General features: G+C 42.1%; 1 protein-coding gene across 6 annotated transcripts in view; it reads right to left on the reverse strand.

The window, feature by feature from the left end:
- kiaa0586 (KIAA0586 ortholog) overlaps positions 1–16,953 on the reverse strand; it is a 667,340-nt gene that overhangs the window by 623,323 nt on the left and 27,064 nt on the right. For all 6 annotated transcript variants that reach the window (XR_005946263.1, XM_041214268.1, XM_041214267.1 and 3 more), the window contains one exon: positions 16,246–16,312. Coding sequence is in view for 5 of the 6 variants with exons in the window: in XM_041214268.1 (XP_041070202.1) it covers positions 16,246–16,312 (67 nt within the window). In the remaining variant the exon portion in view is untranslated. The remainder of the gene's footprint in view (positions 1–16,245; positions 16,313–16,953) is intronic.

Raw genomic sequence — 16,953 nt, forward strand, 5'->3', positions numbered from 1 at the left:
CTATTGCATTTGTTGCTCTCAATGCGGTCTCCTCTACATTGGAGAGACCAAACGAACTGGGCGACCTCTTTGCAGAACACCTGCGGTCTGTCCGCAAGAAAAACCCAAAACTCCCCGCCGCTTGCCATTTTAACACTCCACCCTGTTCTCTTGCCCACATGTCTCTCCTTGGCTTGCTGCTTGTTCCAGTGAAGCCCAATGCAAACTGGAGGAACAGCAACTCATGTTCTGACTAGGCACTTTACAGCCTTCCGGACTGAATATTGAATTCAACAACTTTAGGTCTTGAACTCCCTCCTTCATCCCCACCCCCTTTCCATTTCTTCCCCCTTCCATTTGTTTTTTCCAATAATTTATATAGATTTTTCTTTTCCCACCTGTTTCCATTATTTTTAAATCTTGTATGCCGGGCTAGTCTTTCCACCCCACCCCCACTAGAGCTGTACCTTGAGTGCCCTGCATCCATTCTTAATTAGCACATTCTTTTAGATATCACCACCTTCCACACTTCTTTGTTCCATTGTCTGTGACATCTTTTGATTATCTGCTCCTATCACTGCTTGCTTGTCCTTACAACCACACCACCGCCACCCCACTTATCTTCCCCCCCACCCCCCACCCCCCACCCCTACCCCTCCCAACCCACCTTAAACCAGCATATATTTCACCCCTCTAACATTCAATCAGTTCTGTCGAAGGGTCATGAGGACTTGAAACGTCAACTCTTTTCTTCTCCGCCGATGCTGCCAGACCTGCTGAGTTTTTCCAGGTAATTCTGTTTTTGTTTTAAATTTCATTTATCTCCTGGCCAAAAGCACAGTGAGTCAGATATCAGAAAGGATATCTTTGCCCTCTTGAGAGATAAGATGGTCTCATCCACAAAACTGTCTCATCACTTTGAGGAGCCATCTTAAGTTCCAAGTTTACTTATTTTTAAAATGTAGTCTTTTAAAATAGGTCTTTAAAGATTTATAATACCATCATGCAGGTACTATGTCATGATAGTACATACAAGAGCTTTTCATAAACATAATATTTAATCCTCGATGAATGCTAGTAAGCAGCAAGAAAAACTGAACACAAAAAATGCCACAAATTGTGGCAACCTTTCTTGAGAATTAAGGTTTAACTTTCATGAACAATATTAATCAGTCTATTTTTACATAATAAATGTATGAATTATTGATGAGGAGAAACATTTATTTTGTAGACTTTTATAAGTTACTTGCACCAGGAGAAAGAGGAAGTTGCTCTGTTGAGATGGGCTCCACTTAAACTGCACTGAGATCGTCATCATCTGTCCCTCGATTTGAAAATGACATCCATTCAGGTTGTGAGTTTCTGCCATGGATCTTTATGTCATCGAACAGACGAGTTCTCAAGCCGCAGATCTTTGGGCACATGGGGCAGCACATCCCATGTAGTGAGATCTGGAGTGCAGGATTTGCTTCCTTTTCTTTCCTTCCCTGCCACCACTCTGCCTCATCATTAAGGTGTTTGGATTCAAAGCATAATGCAGCTTGATGGACAAGTTGTCGACATTTTGAGAGACTGATAGCAAGATCCTCCCAGACATTAATGTCAATGTTGCCACACTTCAAGGAGAATTTCAGATTGTCTTTGGAGCATTTTCTTTGTCCTCCCCTGGAATGCCAGCCATTTGAACATTGAAATAATGTTCAGAGAGGTGGTCATGACACAGCTTAGGAGCCTGGAGGCAGAAAGGGATGGGTGACCATCAGGCAGCCCAAAAGAACTAGGCAGGTAGTGGAGGAGTCCCCTGAGGTCCTGCTCACCAATTAGTTTTCCGTTTTGGATTCTGGTGAGGGCGTTGGTTCCTCGGAGGAGTGCAGTCAGAGCCAAGTTTGTGGCACCACAGGCAGCCCTGCTGTACAGGAGGGAATAAAGAAAAGGGAAAGAGCAATAGTATTAGGGGATTCATTAGTTAGGGGAACAGACAGGCGTTCCAGGGCCAGAGATATGGCTCCAGGATGGTATGTTGCCTCCCAGGGTCAAGGATGTAGCGGAGCAGCTACAGGACATTCTTCTGGGGAGGGTGATCAGCCAGAGGTCGTGGTCCACGTTGGTACCAACGATTTAGGTAGAAAAAGGGATGAGGTCCTGAAAGCAGACTTTAGGGAGCTAGGAAGGAAATTGAAAAGCAGGACCTCAAAAGCAGTACTCAGGATTACTCCCAGTCCCACGTGCAAGAAATAGGATAATTGAGCGAATAAACACGTGGCTGGAAAGCTGGTGTAGGAGGGAGGGCAACAGATTTCTGAAGCATTGGGACCAGTTCTAGCGAAGGTGGGAACTGCACAAGCCAGACAGTCTATACCTGAACAGGACTGGGACAAATATCTTTGGAGGGAGATTTGCAAGTGCTGTTCTGAGGGGGGTTTAAACTAGATTGGCAGGGGAATGGGAACTAGGGCAAACTCAGAGCAGGGATCTGGAGATGGAGAATTAGTGAGTGATTCTGAAAGACAGAAGCAGCACAGGTTAAAAAGTGTACAACACAGGCATTTGGCAGTGTTAAAAGGTATATATGTAAATGCAAGGAGCATTGTAGATAAAGCTAATGAGCTGAGAGCACAGATAGACACATGGCAGCATGATATTATCGTTATAATGGAAACTTGGCTTAAGGAGGGGCAAAAAACGGCAGCTCAACGTCCCTGGATAGAGTTTTCAGATAGGATAGGGAGGGGGATAAAATAGGTGGGGGTGTAGCATTATTAGTTAAAGAATCAATTACAGCGGTGAGGAGGGATGATATACTAAAGGAAGCATCACATGAGGCCATATGGGTCGAGCTCAGAAATAAAAAAGGGGCAGCCACAATTCTAGGAGTGTACTATAGATCTCCAAATAATGGAAAGGCGTTAGAAGAATAAATCTGTAGACAAATTTCTGAGTGCAAAAACAATAGGGCAGTAATCGATGGGGACTTCAACCACCTTAATATCAATTGGGATATGAACAATGTGAAAGGCACAGAGGGTGCAAAATTCTTGAACTGCATTCAAAATAACTTTTTTTTAGCAAGGACATAACAAGCCCAACAAGAGGGGGCGCAATTCTAGATTTAGTCCTAGGAAATAAAGCTAGGCAAGTGGATGAAGTAACCCTGGGGGGCCATTATGGAGATAGTGAAAATAATAGTTAGATTTAGCATCGTTATGGAAAAGGACAAAGAAAGGACAGGAGTAAAAGTTCTAAGTCAGGGGAAGATAAATTTTACGAAGTTCAGAGGTCAGCTGGCAAGAGTAGACTGGATACAGCTATTAGAAGGAAAATCAGTGTCAAATCAGTGGAAGGCATTCAACGGCGAGATTCTACTGGCACAGTGTAGACATGTCCTCAGAAAGAAAAAGGATGGTATTGCCAAATCTAGAGCCCCCAGGTTATCCAGAAACATACAGGACAAGATAATGCAGAAATAGAAAGCTTAAGACAGTTATAAAAATAAAAACAAAAAACTGCGGATGCTGGAAATCCAAAACAAAAACAGAATTACCTGGAAAAGCTCAGCAGGTCTGGCAGCATCGGCAGAGAAGAAAAGATTTGACCTTTCGAGTCCTCATGACCCTTCAACAGTTCTGTTGAAGGGTCATGAGGACTCGAAATGTCAACTCTTTTCTTCTCTGCCGATGCTGCCAGACCTGCTGAGTTTTTCCAGGTAATTCTGTTTTTGTTTAAGACATTATAAAAGGCGTAATACTGTATAGAAAGTATAGGGATGAAGTAAAATTGGAAATTAGGAAAGCAAAGGGAGGATACAGAAAAATATTGACAGGTAAGATCAAAGCAAACCCTAAGATGTTTTACCAGTACATTATGAGCAAGAGAATAACTAAGGAAAAGATAGGGCCTATCAGAGATGTACATGGTAACTTGTGGGTTGATGCAGAAGACGTGGGCAGGATTCTCAATGAGTACTTTGTCTATGTCTTCACCAAGGAGAGGGATGATGCAGACATTCTAGTTAAAGAGGAGGAGTGTGGAATATTACATACAATAAGCATAGTGAGAGACGAAGTACTGGAGGGACAGACATCCTAGAAGGTGGATAAATCACAAGGGCCATATGGTTTGCATCCCTGGCTGTTAAAGGAAGCCAGGGGGAAATAATGGATGCTCTGAGGATCATTTTCCAATCCTCACGAGATACAGGCAAGGTCCAGTGGATTGGAGGTCTGTGAACATTGTACCATTACTTGAAAATGGTACAAGGATAGGCCAGAAAATTATAGGCCAGTGAATCTGACTTCAGTGGTGGGCAAATTATTGAAAACAATTCTGAAAGGCAGGATAAACTGTCACTAAGAAAGGCACGGATTGATCAAGGATAGTCGGCATGGTTTTGTTAAGGGAAGATCATGTATTACTAACTTAATAGAATTTCTTGAGGGAGTAACAGGGAGGATTGATGAGGATAGTAGAGTGGATGTTGTCTACATGGATTTTGGTTACGCACTTGACAAGGTTCCACATGGCAGACTGGTCAGGAAAGTGAGATCTCATGGGGTACAGGGGAAGGTGGCAGGTTGGATCCAAAATTAGTTCAGTGACTGGAAACAAAAGGTAATGGTCGATGGATGTTTTTGCAAATGGAAGGTGGTTGCCAGTGGTGTTCCACAGGGCTCAGTGTCGGGGCCCTTGCTGTTTGTTGCATATCTGAATGATTTGGACTTTAATGAGGGAGGCATGATTGTGAAATTTGCAGACGGCACAAAAATTGGCCGGTTAGGTGATAGTGAAGAGGATAGCTGTCACCTCCAGAATTATATCAATGGTTTGGCTGAGTGGGCGGAGAAATGGCAAATTGAATTCAATCTGGAGAAGCGTGAGGTAATGCACTTGGGGAGGGCAAAGCAAGGGAATACTCAATAAAGGGGAAGCTATTGAAAGGTGTTGAGGAAGTGAGAGACCTTGGAGTGCATGTCCACACAGGTCCTTGAAGGTGGCAAGACAGGTGGACAAAGTGGTCAAGAAAGCGCTTGGAATGCCTTCCTTTATTAGGCGAGGTATGGAATACAAAAACGGGGATGTAATGATGGAACTGTATAAAAGGCTGGTTGGGCCACAGCTGGGATTTTATGTACAGTTCTGGTTACTACATTACAAGGAGGACATAATTGCTCTGGAGAGAGTGCAGAGGGGATTTACAAAAATGTTGCCAGAGCTTGAAAATTGCAGCTATGAGGAGAGATTGGCGAGGCAAGGGTTATTTTCCTTAGAACAGAGGAGGCTAAGGGGGTGACCTAATTGAGGCATACAGAATTATGAGGGGTCAAGATAGAGTAGGCAGGAAAGACTTGTTTCCCCTAGCTGAGGGGTCAATTACCAGGGGGCATAGATGTAAGATGATTGGTAGAAGGATTAGAGGGGATTGGTAGAAGGATTAGAGGGGACATGAGGAAAACCTTTTCACCCAGAGGGTGGTGGGCATCTGGAATTCACAACCTAAGTTGGTGGTTGAGGCTGAAACGCCCAACTCATTTAAAAGGTACCTGGGTCTGCATCTGAAGTGCTGTAACCTGCAAGGCTACAAACCAGGTGCTGGAAAGTGGGATTAAAATGAGCAGCTAGTTTCTTTTTTCTCTTGTTGGGTGGCACAGACACGATGGGCTGAATGGCCTCTTTCTGCACCATAACTTTTCTAGGTTCTATGGTCTCTAAGCATTTGATATTTCTCACAGAATGCTGTGTGTTCCTAAGTTGTCATATGGAAACCAACAGGGAAACTGGAGAAATAGAAAATTTGGTAATGGGAAAAATGATGGCTTGAGGGAAAAGACAGATGTGGGTTAAGTTAGCAAAAGTGATAACTTAGAGCCTTGACGTAAAGCAAAGAAAGTAGTATATTCCCATTATCATAAATCTGAACGTGTCAAAATGGCTTGTTGGAAGCTAAGAGGTAAATCAGTTGCAGTAGCAGAGATGCTCAAGAAGTCTTCAGAAAAGACTGATTTACAGAAGGTATTAAATGATAAAACAGTGATACTGATGAAACGTGTTCCCTCAGAACCTAATAGAATGGGGAATATGGCTCAAGATTGTCAAGGAGATTCTTTCTTGAAAACTGCTAAATTGAGTTAGGTTACTGGAGGTTTTAGAGGTTTTGCCTCTAAGAGAGAAGTATTCCCTTACTCCTCTGATGAAACAAGTAAACAAATTAACATCTTAAGGGATATTGGGGCAAATCAGTCATTGTTGGTAGCTGATCATCCGAATTGTGCTCCAGATTGCCTGATGATGCAAAAAGTATTAACAGGGGCTATTTATGGGACTTATGAACCTGTTCCCTTGTTTAAAACCAAATAACTAAATTACTTAGTAAACTGCATTGTTGTGGTGGGAATTTTTCCTAGTTTACCCATGGAAGGGATGGGTTTTATACTGGGGAACAATTTGGCAAGTTTGAAATTCTTACTACCTCAGAGTTTCAAGGGAGCCAGCTGAGGTGAGCGAAACAGAGACTTTGCAGGAGGAACATCCTGGACTGTTTCCCAATTGCATGATAGCTAGGGCCCAAACTCGTTAAGGTGAGACAGGACAAAGTGGAAAAACCACTAGCCCAGGACCAAGAAAAGTTAGTATCAGAAATACAAGAATGTCAAAGGCTGCATGAGGAATTAGGCTCTACTAAGGAAAAGCTGATTAGAGTAGAGAACCATCTTTCACACACGAAAGATGAGTTTGCTAATGAAAAATAAGAAATGGCAAGAATGCTTGAGTGTCAGTCACAGGAAGCAGAACACGTAAATGAGGACCTGAAATGTCTAAATGATAAACTCACAGAAGCAAATTCAACAAAGATAGATCTTCAATTAAAACTAAATGAGCTTTAAGTATCAGAAGTCTCTATTAAGTATTAAGAACAGTTGGTTGAATGCCAAAATAAAAACCAAAACCAATGAACTACTGGAACTTCGTTGTGAAAAGAGCAATGAAACTCTTGAACTCCAATGCAATTTGGGGAACAAAAAAGATGAAATGTGCAATATGGAAGAGCAGATCCAAATTTTAAAAGCAAATAAGGAAAACTTTAAGAAACAGATTGAGCCTCTAACGAGTGAATTGAAAGAGTCTATGGAGCGGTTAAAGAAAGATTCCAAAATGAACGGAATGCCCATGTGAAGTTGTTGAACTTGTATAAGGTTTCAGCAAATGACTCTGAAACAAAGGCAACTGACCCCACCAGGGCTGTTGGCAGAGCAGAACAATCCCAACTCAGGTGAAAATTCAGGCCTGTAAGAACTTTCACAAGTATATAAAAAGGAGAGTAGATAAAGTAAACATTGGTCCCTTACAGCAGAGACAGGAGAAATCATCATCGGAATAAAGAAATGGGAGAGATGTTAAACAAATATTTTGTGTCTGTCTTCACAGTAAAATACACAAATTACATACCAGAAAAAAAGGGCAACAAAGGGACTAATAGGAGTCAGGATCTTAAGGTAATTAATATCAGCAGAGGACAAGTATTAGAGAAACTTAAGGGACTGAAAACCAACAAATCCCCAGGCCTGATGGCCTACATCCTAAGATTCTAAAAGGGTAATTGAATGCAGTTGGTTTTGATTTGCCAAAATTATCTCGATTCTTGAACGGTCCCAATGAATTTTAAGTTAGCAAGTGTAACACCTCTGTTCAAGAAAGGAGTGAGAGAGAAAACAGGGAACTACAAGCCAATTAAGCCTGACATCAGTCACTGGCAAAATGCTTGAATGTACTATTAAGGAAGTCTTAACAAAGCACTAACAAAATAATGGTATGAACAGACAAAGTCAATGTGGTTTTGTGAACGGGAAACTGTATTTGATGAATCTATTACAGCTTGCTGAAGATGTAACTAGTAGTGTAGGTGAAGGGGATCCAGTAGAAGTATTACTCTTGGATTTCCAAAAGGCATTCAGTAACAAAAGGGCTCTTGGAATAATACATTAGCAGGAATGTAGGATTCGTTTACAGACAAGAAGCGCAGAGTAGGGATAAAAGGGCATTTTCGAGTTGGTTGGTAATAACTAATGGAGTGCAACAAGGATCAGTGCTCAGGCTCCAGCTATTTATAATCTATATGAATGTCTTAAATGAAGAGACCAAGTAATATAATTAAGTTTCCTGACTATGAGGAGGACACAAAGAGTCTGCAAAGAGATACAGCCAGACTCAGTGAGTGGACAACAAGATGACAGGTGGGAATATATTGTGGGGAAGTGTGAGGTTATGCACTTTAGGAGCAAGAATGGAGTACCAGAATATTTTTTAAAGGCATTAAACTTTGTTCAGAGAGATTTAGGTATACTCATACAAGGAACACAAAGTTAGCATGGAGATACAGCAAGCAATTAGGAAGACAAATGAAATATTGAGCTCACGGTATTAGGGGTAATGTATTAGCATGGATTGAGGATTGGTTAAATTACAGAAGACAGAGTCGGGATTAATGGGTCTTTTTCAGGTTGGAAAGACATAACTAGTGAAGTGCTACAAGGATCAGTCTTAGGTCCTCAATTATTTACTATCTATATTAATGACTTGGAGGAGGGGGCAGAGTGATGTATCCAAATTTGCTGATGATACAAAAATAGGTGGGAGGGCATGTTAAGATGAGGACATAAGGAATCTGCAAAGGGATATAGATAGAGGTTGAGTGAGTGGGCAAAAATCTGGCAGATGGGGTTTAATGAAGGAAAGTGTGAGGTCTTACACTTTGGTAGGAAAAATCAAAAGGCAGACTATTATTTAAATGGAGAGAGACTTCAAAAAAGTGCAGCACAGAGGGAGCTAGGTGTTCTTGTGTATGAAACACAGAAAGTTAGCATGCAGGTGCAGTAAGTAATTAAAAAGGCAAATGGAATTTTGGCCTGTATTGCTAGGGGATTGGAGATTAAAAATAGGGAAGTCTCGTTGCAACTGTACAGGGTGTTGGTGAGGCCTCACCTGGAGTACTGTGTACAGTTTTGGTCCCATATTTAAGAAAGGAGATACTGGCGTTGGAGGCAGTTCAAAAGAGATTCACTAAGCCAATTCCTGGGATGAAGGGGTTGACTTATCAAGAACAGCAAAACATGTTAGGCCTTTATTCATTAGAGTTTAGACAATGAGGGGTGATCTTATTGAAATGTACAAGATTCTGAGGGGGCTTGACGGGGTAGATGTTGTGAAGATGTTTCCACTAGTGGGGGAATTTCAATCTAGGGGACATAGTTACAGAATAAGGGAGCACTCATTTAAACTGAGATGTGAAGGAATTTCTTCTCTCAGAGGGTGGTGAATGTCTGGAATTCTCTAACCCAGAGAGTTGTGGAGGCTAGATTACTGAAAGTACTTAAAGGGGAGGTAGATAGATTTTTGAAACATCGGGGAGTTGAAGGTTATGAGGAGCTGGCACAAAAGAGGAATTGAGGCCTGGGGCAGATCAGCAATGATCTTATTGAATGGTGGGGCAGGCTTGAGGGGTCGAATGGCCTATTCCTGCTCCTATTTATTATGTTCCTATGTTATGTATTTTGCAAGGGGACTGAGGTACAACACTAAGAAAGTCTCCTACAATGGTTTTGGGCTTTGATGAGACCACAAGTGGAGTACTGCCTGTAGTTTTGGTCTCCATATCTAAGGAAGAATATACTTGTATTGGGGGCAATACAGCACATGCTGATCCGACTGGTTCCTGGGATGAGAGGATTGTCCTATGATGAGAGGCTGCGTAAATTGGGCCGACACACTCTGGTGTTCAGAGGAATGAGAGGTGATTCTCATCGAAATATACAAGATCCTGAAGGGGCTTGAAAGGATAGAGCTAGTTTGGCTGGGGAATATAGAACACAGAGGCACAACTTTGAAACATCCTGAAGTTATTAAGGGTGCTATCCGAATGCAAGTTCTATCCTTTCTTTGTTTATTTCCTTTTTAATCCAAACCCATGATCATCGCCATCTAGAAGGGCAAGGACAGCAGACACATGGTAATACCACCACCTGCAAATTCCTCTCCAAGCCACACACCATCCTGACTTGGAAATATATCACCATTCCTTCCTGTCAAAACCCTGGAACAGCACTGTGAATGGACCGACGCCACATGGACAGCAGCGGTTCTGGAAGGCAGCTTACCACCACCTTCTTAAGGGTAATTAGAGGTGGGCAGTAAATGCTGGCCCAGCCAGTGACACACACATCCCATGAACGAATATAAAAAAATCAGTGATAAAAACAAAAAAACTGCGGATGCTGGAAATCCAAAACAAAAACAGAATTACCTGGAAAAACTCAGCAGGTCTGGCAGCATCGGCAGAGAAGAAAAGAGTTGACGTTTCGAGTCCTCATGACCCTACGACAGAACTTGAGTTCGAGTCCAAGAAAGAGTTGAAATATAAGCTGGTTTAAGGTGTGTTTTGGGGGGGGGGTGCGGAGAGAGAGAGAGAGAGAAGTGGAGGGGGTTGGTGTGGTTGTAGGGACAAACAAGCAGTGATAGAAGCAGATCATCAAAAGATGTCACCAACAATAGAACAAAAGAACACATAGGTGTTAAAGTTGGTGATATTATCTAAACGAATGTGCTAATTAAGAATGGATGGTAGGGCACTCAAGGTATAGCTCTAGTGGGGGTGGGGAGAGCATAAAAGATTTAAAAATATTTAAAAATAATGGAAATAGAAAAGGGAAAAGAAAAATCTATATAATTTATTGAAAAAAAAACAAAAGGAAGGGGGAAACAGAAAGGGGGTGGGGATGGGGGATGGAGCTCAAGACCTAAAGTTGTTGAATTCAATATTCAGTCCGGAAGGCTGTAAAGTGCCTAGTAGGAAGATGAGGTGTTGTTCCTCCAGTTTGCGTTGGGCTTCACTGGAACAATGCAGCAAGCCAAGGACAGACATGTGGGCAAGAGAGCAGGGTGGAGTGTTAAAATGGCAAGCGACAGGGAGGTTTGGGTCATTCTTGCAGGCAGACCGCAGGTGTTCTGCAAAGCGGTCGCCCAGTTTACGTTTGGTCTCTCCAACGTAGAGGAGACCACATTAGGGGGGCTCACGGGCAGGTCTCTACTTACCAGACCAGCCATAAGGCAGGGGTGGCTTTGCAACGGCTGCAGGGCTAGGGGCTTGCTTGGGGAAGGGGGAGAAGTGACCACAGGCAAGGGAAAAAGATGCAGGGTGAGGGCTGTACTGGGGAAGGAGGGGTTTCCCAGGGTGTGTGTGGGGGCACAAGTTGATCTATGCAAGTGGATTCATGATGGTGAAGGCTTAGGAGGCAGTCTCCAGAGGAGTTGAGGCCAGATGGGGATATAAAGATGTGTGTGAGAGAGTGAGTGGTGATGTCCCTTGAGCTGGCAGTGAGTGAGTTGCCAGTGAATGTGTGATGGGCATGAGTGTGAGAGTTTAGAGGGATGAGATGGTTGTCTTACCCTGGAGGAATGGATGAGATTATTTATCCTCTATCTGCATTGGATGGCCAACCTCTTCTGTGCAGCATTAGCACTGATCACCACTGCTATCACCTACCATGTCAGAGCGGTAATGTTGCTGCCCCTCCTGCGGCCACCATCAAAACAGCGTGTTTACCGGGGATGCATGATTAATGAGGCGGAATGAGAAGGATCCAGCGTGAAAAGCTGCCATTGCAACCAACGGATAAAATGTCCTTTCTTCTGCCCACTATCGTACTTAGTGCACACCTGGGACGATTCCACCCATAGTGCATGTAGATTTTCATAAGGTGTTCAATAAGGTGATTCCCAAAAGGCTTGTTGCAAAAATTTAGATCCATAAGAGGAAATGTGACAGCATGGATAGAAAGTGGACAGGAACACAAAGGCCAGAATCTTATCAGCTCTATAGAGGCAGAACCAGGAATAAAATTTGAAAATAGCACAGCAGCTCAACTCCCGATGAATTGCCGCCCTGAGCGATCTTGCCAGAGGCAGGCTCAATGCAATGGTAGGTACCTGCAAAGCAGTGACGAGTAGCCAATTAAGTCAAATGGGGACAAGTTCCTGATGCCACCAGGACTTCCTGACATTTGATGAGCCACCACCGAGGCCAGAGCCCAGCAGGTGTCTGGAGGTGGCCTCCCAATGGCAGGCCAGACGGCCGACTGTGCTTCCTCCCAATCCCCCATCAGAGCCCTGGAATAGGAAGGTGACAGCCGGGGCCATAAAGAATCCTGTCCTGCCAAACAATTGTGGCCACTTATTTTTGAATTTTCTGAAATCAATTTCATGGCGCCCTCACAGTGCCCTACCTACTTCATCAACCCCCACCTCTCCCAGATGGGCTGCCAGCCATCCAGAGTAATGGGCCCTCTGATTGGGCCTCCTGCCTCGGAAACCCACCACAGTCCTTAATTGGATGGTGAACGCAGACACGGCCTCCTAATTGGTCGCCTCCCTTAAGATCATGATGCCATGCAACCAGCCAACACCAGTGGGGTCAGGAATTGTTTTTGGTCCCAATGTCAGGAGAATTTCAAAGTTGGTAAGATTCCACCCGAAAAGTTAGTGCAAATAGATGTTGCTCAAATTAGTGAAAAATCGAAAGTTTGTGCTCCAGGATCAATACTAGATGGGTCTGTTATTTTTGTGGTATGTATGGATGATTTGAACCCGAGTCTCGGAGCACAATTTCACAAAAGTAAGGGGCTTATCAGTCAGGAAGACCATAAGCAAATTTCAGGAGGACAGACAGGTTTGCCCAGTTCTGATGAAAGGTCACAGACCTGAAACGTTAACTCTGTTTCTCTCTCTACAAGTGCTACCATACCTGCTGAGTATTTCCAGCACTTTCTACTTTTACTTTAAGTTAATAGATTTAATGTAAATAAAAATGTGAGCTAATATATTTTGGCTGTAGAAACAAGATTTGGGGATATACATTCAATGGAAAGATGCTGAAGCATCTGGGGCTTAAGGGTTCAATATTATTCCCTCAATGTACAAGCACTGATGGATGAGGCCAAAGAAGAGGCCAATAGCATTTTAGATATTATAAATAGAGTACAAAAATAAAGAAGTAAAGCTATACAAGCTATTATTTAGGCCACATATGGAATGCAATTTTAGGCTCCCCAGAAAGGGCATTAAAGCTACAGTGCACATAGCAGAGATTCAACCAGAATGATGTCAGTTCATCAGTGGAGACATGAGGTACTTAAACAATTGCAACTGGAGCACAGTAGACTAAGAGGATGTTTAATACAATTTCTAAATTTTTTAAAGAGCTTTGACAACCTTAATAGAGAAAGTCTACTTCCTCTGGTTGGGGAGTCAGTGATAAAGGATCACTAATTTAAAATTGTAACCAAAGAGAGCAAGCAAAGGCAGAGGGTTGTTGGTATATGAACTTTTGCAACAGGCAGTGACTGAGGCAGGGAATGATTGCACCTTCTGAGGGAAAATTGGATAAATATTTCAGGCAGGCTATGTGAAGAACATGGGGCAGTATGATTAATTTTGAATTACTCTAGCAAAGAGCCAGCAAAGAAACAATGGGACAAATGGCCTCCTGTACTATGAACATGCATAGTTCTCATTATATCATCTCACTTTTCTCTGTATTAAATTTAAACTAACATCTAGTTTCCAAATCTACTAACCGGCTTACATTCCTGAAGTCACTTAAGATTCTTCTTTATTCATATTCATTGTTAGGTCACCTACAAATTTTTATTTTGCATCCCCATTTCTAAGTTCATATAATTTTACATGGGTCTTGCTCACTCCAGCTGCATATGATCATTCACTAAGTTAAGATACAGGACTCAGTACATCAACAAAGTGAAGTGAATTGACTGACAGCCAGAAACTGACATATACACAGATGAGACAAGACACAGGAAATGGGAGATCTCCAAAAAAAAGTGATAAACATTGACAAAGGGAGATGGACAGGAACAAAGCTGAAAACAGCTCGATGGAGAACAGTGTGCAAGGCCCACTCAAAGGGGAACAAAAAAAATGACGTAGAAAAATGTTAGAATATTACAGATCAAAAGACTATTATGAGACACCATATTTTTCTGTCCATGAACAATGTCAGAGATCAATGACTTATAACAAATTCACAGAAAATGCATTTGTAATTATACACCATGCACAGAAGACTGCTTCGCCTATTATGGTGATGGCTCCAAAGCTTACACAGGCCCAGGTTTTGCTGTGAGCAGTTCACCTTGTGTACAGTTGCCCACAGACTTAACAGGCTTGGCAGCAGAGATTTCTAGTTATAGGACATCAGTTTGAATTCAGCACCCTCTACAGATGATCTGTGGTGTCTGTGAGCAAGAAAAGCAGCATGAAGGCTTCTCAACCAATCAGACAGAAGCATCCTTACATTAACAAAGCAAGAAGTACCAATTTACATTTAAATCACTGAACAGAAAGTGAAATAAAGATTGGGACATGTACATGAGATTAAGGGAAATACATAAAAGTGAAAACACAAAAGCTGTAAAAACTTATTCCAATTTTATATTTTTAAAAATCTGTAACATTAATTTTCTTCTGAGGGAACGAGATTCCATTCTGTCAAATTAATTTTTCGGGTCCAGAGAGGTCATTCAGTTGTTAAAAACTGAGTTACTCTTGACTCAACAAGCTCTTTTATAGCTGTTTTTAAAGGGAAGAATGATGGGATATTCAACTAAGTTCATACCTTGACCAGTGATCTCTGTGCAGTTTCCGTTGGCAAATACTGCAATGGAGCAGGCTGTAGAAAACTTTTAACTGATAGCAATTTGCGGATTTCAGCATTTAACTGTGCATGTGCATGCACCAGAAGCTCTGCCAGTTTTACTCAGTAATAAGGGCGAATGCTGACAGCTTCATCATTATTTTTACAGCAAAATCTGGGCCATCAAGTTAATGCTTTAACACTCCTAATGTTGATTAATGCTGAAAAAAAGACATGCTGTCGAAACTTTTCATCTTGCACTCATCAGGATAGATGCGCAATAATACCAAATCTCAAAGGGAACAGCAATTTGTACTATGTGAGAAGAGGGTGCTGATTGGTAATATCCTAACTCCTAATATTATGAAATAGCAGACCTGACAACTAACCAAGGACAATATCACAGAAAAGCCACTGCTTCAACATCAATGAGTTTCACTATTGAACGATAAAAGCCAGGAAAAAAATGGATATGGCAAACTCACAGATGCAATAACCATTATCTTAATCCGATCGTGTTGTACATAAAATTAGCAGCCATGGCTCAGTTATTAGCACACTTGCCTCTGAATCAATAGGTGCAAGTATTCAAGACCCACTCCAAAGACCTGAACATAAAAATCTAGGCTGATATTCCTGTACAGTTCTGAGGGGGTGCAGCCCTGTCAAAGGCACAACCTATCATATGAAAAATTAAATCGAGACCCCATCAGGTCTCTCGGGAGGGCATAAAAGATCCTGTGACACCATTTCAAAGAAGAGCAGGAAAGTTGTCCCTGGTATCCTGGTCAATATTTATCCCTCAAATCAACATTACAGAAGACGAGAGATGATTTGGACATTATCACATTGCTGTTTATGGGAACTTGCTGTGTGAAAAGTGTCTGCCATGTTTGCTACAACAGTGATTACACTTCAAAAGTACTTCCTTGGTTGCAGAACACTTTAGGTTGAATACATGAAAGACATTATATAAATCCAAGTATTGCATTAAAATAAGATGGACTTCAGTAAAGAGTCAAATCTGATTTGTGTAAACAAATGAAAAGGATACAGGTAGCATGTTTCAAAACCAGCAACCCCAGGACCGAGGTCATGCCAGATTTCAGATTTTGTCAGATTACAGGTCAAGCGGTTCGGGCATGGGCAGTTCAGTCAAACTGGGTCAGGTAACATCAAGGGTCATCCACAGCGCAGGAATAAACTGGTGCACAAGCAGTGAAGGGGATACCGAGTCAGGCACCACACTGCACCAATGTAGCGCCTGGCCAAATTGTCCAGGTAAATTTTTTTTTCACTCAATTAAAATTGATGCATGACACATTCTAAAAATGTTCGGTTTTCAGACAACTCCAGTTTTTGGAGCCAGCACATCCACAACTAACAAAAACATATTTTACCTTTCGCCCATTAAAGTAACTTATATTTTTTCTCAAACTGCATGTAGAATTCACCATGTTGAGCATGGATTTAGCTGAAGATGAAATCACATTCTGATTTTTGCTTTGCCCTAAGCCCTCCCATCCAAAAACAGTATCACAAAATATTAAAATTGGCACCCAGCAACTTACCGCTTGACAATAGTTTTCACTGCTTCTTTCTGTCCTCTGGTATATTGAGAAATCAAAACATCATTTCCTACAAAAATGAGAATTCAAATTACAGTTTTATGCAAAGCTACTGCAGCAAGTCATATAAGCATAATTAATCCTAAACAGCTACCTCAATACAGATAATTGTATGTCCAAGTTTGTACAGAATCAAGATCAGTGGGCAAAGTAGAAATGCCCCTCTCTCCACCTAACCTTATGCTTGTGCTAAGAAAGGGCTAGAGGAAAACATTTCTCTCAAGATATTTTCTTTACCTCCATTCTTTAAGCTGCTCCCTGCCATCCCAATGCCTACCATTCCTAACCAACATGAGATAATCTACAAGCAAAACTTTGCAATCACACTGTTGGAAATTCGTGATAGCAACTTTATATTCTAATTTGTTTCCTTCATTGTGGAGAACAACCTTTGCCTCCTACCAGGACATCCAGGTGAAATTAGGAACAACTCCTTCTTGAGTTCTCTGCCCAAAGGCACATCCAACCCACAGCCTCCACCACAGGGAGGGCAAGGAGACAGGTCCTGAATCCACTTCAGCCAGAATAGTGCTCAAACCCATGCTGTTGGCAACAATCTGATCCACACTGGCTGTCCATCCAACAGAGCCAACCACTCCACCTCCACCCCACCCCACCCCAAGAAGTAATTAGGAAATAGCAATCTGGGTC

This window comes from Carcharodon carcharias, chromosome 20 (genome assembly GCF_017639515.1).
Source record: "Carcharodon carcharias isolate sCarCar2 chromosome 20, sCarCar2.pri, whole genome shotgun sequence".
Classification (NCBI taxonomy): domain Eukaryota; kingdom Metazoa; phylum Chordata; class Chondrichthyes; order Lamniformes; family Lamnidae; genus Carcharodon; species Carcharodon carcharias.